The 5,890-nt window shown below is 39.6% G+C and overlaps 1 protein-coding gene across 1 annotated transcript; it reads right to left on the reverse strand.

The window, feature by feature from the left end:
• Positions 1-916: 916 nt before the first annotated feature.
• Positions 917-2,243, reverse strand: LOC122763035 (hyaluronan synthase 3-like; the record flags this gene model as incomplete). The annotated part of the gene is made up of 3 exons (XM_044018152.1): positions 2,116-2,243; positions 1,488-2,038; positions 917-1,018 (listed from the first exon to the last, which is right to left on the reverse strand). Coding segments are annotated over exons 1-3 (747 nt in total), but the record flags the coding sequence as incomplete, so codon positions are not given.
• Positions 2,244-5,890: the final 3,647 nt, after the last annotated feature.

The following is a 5,890-nucleotide window of genomic DNA, read 5'->3' on the forward strand; positions in this document are numbered from 1 at the left end:
TAGATTTTGGAATTATAAATAGACTTTGGAAGATCTTGGAATTATAAGTAGATTTTGGGATAATAAGTAGATTTTGGGATTGTAAATAGATTTTGAATTTTTAAGTAGATTTTGAAATTATTAATAGATTTTGGGAATATAAATAGATTTTGGAATTAGAAATAGATCTTGGAATTACAAATATATTTTGGAATTAAAAGTAGATTTTGGAATTATAAATAGATTTTGGGATTATAAGTAGATTTTGGAATTACAAATAGATTTTGGAATTTTAAGTAGATTTTGGAATTATAAGAGGATTTTGGAATTTTAAGTAGATTTTGTGATTATGTGTAGATTTTGGAATTGTGTGTAGATTTTGGAATTATAAGAGGATTTTGGAATTTTAAGTAGATTTTGTGATTATGTGTAGATTTTGGAATTATAAGTAGGTTTTGGAATTAGAAGTAGATTTTGGAATTATATTAGATCATAAAAAGATTTTGGAATTTTAAGTAGATTTTGGGATTTTAAATAGATTTTGGAATTAGAAGTAGATTTTGGAATCATAAGTAGATTTTGGAATTAAAAGCAGATTTTGGAATCATAAGTAGATTTTGGAATTAAAAGCAGATTTTGGAATCATAAGTAGATTTTGGAATTAAAAGTAGATTAAGGAATCATAAGTAGATTTTGGAATTAAAATTGATTTTGGAATTTTAAGTAGATTTTGTGATTATGTGTAGATTTTGGAATTATAAGTAGGTCTTGGAATTATAAGTAGATTTTTGCATTATAAGTAGATTTTTGCATTATAAGTATATTTGGGGATTATTAATAGATTTTGGAATTATAAGAAGATTTTGGAATTATAAGTAGTCAGTCAGTCATCATCTGAAGGAGAAGAGGAAAACATTCTGTGTTAACATTTTTTTACCTGTACGTCTCCACCGACTCCTCCCACCATGGCGTCGTCCTCCAGGATCTTTAGCATCTCAATGGTACAGGCTGGATCCAGAACTGTGTCTGAGTCACACACCTGGAGACAACTCACACACACACACACACACACACACACACACAAACACACACACACACAGTGATCCCAGTTGCTTCATTAAATCTGCTTAGCAACCCTGAGGTCAGCTCTGTGGACATGACCTTTGACCCACAGTGACAGCACCAGCTGGCCTTGAAGAACAAGTTGACTTTGTGATGCAGGTCCATGCCTTTGGAATGTTAAGAAGCTAAGAACTCATTCATGAATTCACCGCTCACTCTCCAACACCAAAGCCCAGAGAGAGAATCAGTGATTTTACCGTCACAGCTGTGGTGACGTGGTTTTCCACGCAACACTAACACAAACAAGGGACATGTGAAACTCTTGTTTTGGATGAAGGCAAATTATTTGTTGACAGAATGGTTCAGAACTTGTAGCACAGACTCTTAAACGAGACAGTTGCCTAAATGACGACATTGTGAAAAGTATTAATCCTGATCTCTCTCACCTGAACATAGTCCACGCTGTCTCCCAAAGCTTTAAAGGCCGTGTACATCACCTCTCGTTTCCCGCCCCACTCCTGCATGACACAGGAGTACCGTCGACCTCTGACCAGCCGAGCCACTCGTGCCGCCTCCTCCATGTGCACCATGCTCCTCCCTCCGCCTCCAACTCCACCTCTGACGCTTCCATCACTGTGGTAATTTCCCTTCCACACCAGACTGCCAGCCTGGTCGGCACCACCCATCACCTCCTGGAAAATGTCCATCATGTAACGGTCCTCGGGCCGGTTCCCGTCCACCACCAGCACCACCTTCAGGCCAGGGAAGGAGATTCGCCGGACGCTGCGCAGGCACTTCCTCAGGTAATCCGGGTCCTCCTGGTAGGCGGCGATGCAGAGCGCCACAGAGCGGCGGAGGTGCTGAGGTCGAGCCGGACTCCGCATCCGCCGGTGCTCCAGGAAGGCGAAGAGGCTCTGAAGAAAGAGGTGGAGCGAGAGGAAGGCACCGTACAGGCCGAAGGAAAGGTGGTGCTGCTCCGTGTGGATGAACTGGTAACCTTTGTGAACACACACACACACACACACAGTGAGGATGAGGAGGTCAAACCTTCATCTCTGTGAATGAAACAGTCACCTGTGACGTAGGCCAGCAGGACGGTGAAGAGGACCACTGCAGCAAAGAGGGTGGTCACCACGATGTTCAACACTGTCCTGCAGCGGGAGGGCATCTGAGAGGAGGAGGAGGAGCAGGAGGAGCAGGAGGAAGAAGAGGAGCAGCAGCAGGAGGAAGAGAAGCAGGAGGAGGAGGAGCAGGAGGAGGACGAACAGGAGGAGTTCAATAGCATGAACATTTTCACATATTAAAGAAATGCACACGTTCTACTGCACATGTTTGTACTTTTACTGCAAATGTTTGTTGTTCTACTGCACATGTTTGTACTTTTACTGCACATGTTTGTTGTTTTACTACAAAATGTTTGTACTTTTACTGCATAATGTTTGGTACTTTTACTGCAATAAGTTTGTGGCCTTTACTTCTAGCGTTTCTTGTACTTTACTGCACATGCTTTTACTTTCTTACTGAACATGTTTGTACTTTACTGCACATGTTTGTGGTTTTCCTGCATGTTTGTGGTTCTACTGCACATGTTTGTACTTTTACTGAACATGTTTGTGGTTCTACTGCACATATTTGTACTTTTACTACACATGTTTGTGGTTCTTCTGCACATGTTTGTACATTTACTGCACATGAGTGTACATTTACTGCACACATTGTTGGGTTCTACTGCAATATTGCTTGTACTTTTACTGCACAAGCTTGTGGTTCTACCGCACGTTTGTACTTTTAATGCACATGTTTAGTTGTTCTACTGCACATAAGCTTGTACTTACTGCACATGTTTGTGGTTCTACTTTACATGTTTGTGTTTCTACTGCACATGTTTGTACTTTCATTTCACATCGTCATATTTTTTACCGTAATACGTTTTGTACTTTACTGCACAGCTTCAGGTTCTACAGCACATGTTTGTACTTTACTCCACATTTGTATTTCTACTGCACATGTTTGTTCTACTGCACATGTTTGTGGTTCTAATGCAATACAAACAGTACTTTTACTGCACACATTTGTGCTCCTACAGCACATGTTTGTACTTACTGCACACATTTGTGGGTTCTGCTGCACGCTTGTACTTTTTACTGCACATGTTTGTACTTTTACTGCACACATTTGTGGTTTGCTGCATGCTTGTACTTTTACTGCACATGTTTACAAACATGTTTGTACTTTTACTGCACACATTTGTGGTTCTACAGCACATGTTTGTACTTTTACTGCACACATTTGTGGTTCTGCTGCACGTTTGTACTTTTACTGCACATGTTTGTACTTTTACTGCACACATTTGTGGTGTGTGGGGCGGTAACGTATTGTGTCACTTCCTGTGCTTCCACTGGTGTTCCGCTGTGTGTCTCCTGCGCTCTCTGCAGTTTTATATCTACTGGAACTATCGTTTCACTGAACAAACACTCGTTTTATTACTAATACTAGTACTAAGACTAATACTTTCACCCGCTACTTTTGCGTAAACTCTATCGTTTACGTAGATCACATACGGTGTTTCTTTCTAGCTAACTTTCTCAAGACAGTCTATCTGCAGACCTGCACTGTCAGGACCCTTCGTTGCAGACCTGCACTGTGAGGTCTCCTGCACTGTCAGGACCGGAAGTTGATTCGAAGCCTTTCAAAATAAAAGCGACCATACCGGAAGCACGTATTTTTCGTTCCCAATGTTTCTTGGATCTTTATTTTATGTTTACAATGTAAATATGTTTATGTGTATCCATGTGTTTAATGAAAGAGATTTAAAAAAAAACCTGTATATCTTTCCAGTTCAACTGTATAAGGTAAAAAAACTCAGGAAAATGTCAAGATAAAAAACGAACAATATATATATATATATATATATATGTATATATATATATACAAAAAAGAAGAAAATACAAAATGTTATGACCACTTCTAGGGTTATACTACAGATAATCAGTGCAAACTAGATGTACAGCTATTGTTATGATCCCCTATAAACATTATTAGCCTACTCAAAACATGCAATATTTTAATTTAATATAATTCACAAAAAGGACAGCTGTTAGTTTAGTCTGCACTACAAATTCATATTGAAACAATACATCTCTGTAAATACACCTTAATGTGTGATGGCATAATGCATCTACACTCCAACCTATTGCTGACTGTTCTTTGCTTCTATACCATTATTTATCATTGAAAATGCCCCCTGCACTGCTGGATCCATTTACATATTGATTTACTTGTTTTTTTTATATAGGCATATCTTATGTTTGTTTGCAATTATAACACCTCATAATTCATTTAATAATTGCTTAATATTGTTTGTGCTACGTTCTTACCTTGTGCTATTGGACCACATGGAGGGTGTGAGGGTTGATGATTTTAAATGAACTTAACTTTGTGTATTCAAAGTGAATTACTGAATCCCTAGTTACATGACCCAGATAACCAATATCTTCTAAGCAGTTTTTTTTAATGATTTTAATTATTAGTGTTTTAACAACAACAACAACAACTTTTTCCACAATTTTAACTTTTTTTTTTTTTCTTTCTACTCTTTGTAATCAGAGTACGCCAAGTACCCTCGTTTGTCCATAATCTCTTCACAGAAGAGCCACATATCTTCAATCTGGTAAAAAATAAATTTAAAAGGCTCAAGAATTAATTCTTTCTCTTCCTCATTCGGATCCATTGTGTCAAACAGCTTTCACATTTCCTGTGCAGCCTCCTCAGTTTGGGTGCCGGTAGTTAAGATCGAAATATGCATCTCTAAGAGACAAATAATGTCGTAATAAGTAAAACAAAAAATATAAAAATGATATGATATAATTCAGTTTTCTTGGTCTTTGAGTAGGAAAATGGCACATTTAAGTGAGCACTATCATACGATAACAACGCTAAAAACTACCCAAAAGTCCAAAACCCGATTCTTTCAAATTAATATAACTTTACAGGACAATATATAGTGTGCAACATAACGTTCTAGTGAATAAATACTGTTTCTGTTTCTTCGTATGACGCAAAGTAGTTGTCACTTGACTGTTACCCACCTCGTCGTCTTCACACTTCACATGGGGAGCGAAAAATACGTGCTTCAAGTATGCTAGCTTTTATTTTGAATAAATGCTTCCGGTATGGTAGCCTTTATTTTGAAAGACTTCGAATCAACTTCCAGTCCTCACAGTGCAGGTCTGCAACGAAGGGTCCTGACAGTGCAGGTCTGCAGCTAGACCCCTCTCAACTTTCTAGCGTAAAGTTAGCTTAGCAGCGATGGCTTCTCTCTCTCCCTCTCCTTCTCCTGCTCTGTCCTGTGTTGTGTGCCACATGTTTAGTTACTCCTCTGCCTCCTTTAGTGATAAAAGTACTTGTAAAAAATGTAGCTTGCTGGCTAGGGTGGAGGCAAGGCTTAGTGAAGTAGAAACTCGGCTCCGCACCATAGAAGCTAAATCAGTTAGCCAGTCCCCTCTAGTCGGTGTGGACCACATAGCATTAGCTCCCCCAGCAGCTCCCGTGCAGCCGGGAGACAAACAGGGCAGCTGGGTGACTGTCCGCAGTAAGAGGCGTAGTGTTAAGCCTAAGAGTCCTGTCCACCACCAACCTGTTCACACCTCAAACAAGTTTTCCCCTCTCAGCACCACACCGACTGAGAAACCAACTCTGGTAATTGGTGACTCCATCCTGAGGAACGTGAAAATAGCGACGCCAGCGACCACAGTCAGGTGTTTTCCCGGGGCCAGAGCGGGCGACATAGAGTCTTATCTGAAACTGCTGGCTACAGATAATCGTAAATCCAGTAAAGTTATTATTCACG

The sequence above is a fragment of the Solea senegalensis genome, unplaced genomic scaffold (genome assembly GCF_019176455.1).
Source record: "Solea senegalensis isolate Sse05_10M unplaced genomic scaffold, IFAPA_SoseM_1 scf7180000016363, whole genome shotgun sequence".
NCBI lineage: Eukaryota > Metazoa > Chordata > Actinopteri > Pleuronectiformes > Soleidae > Solea > Solea senegalensis.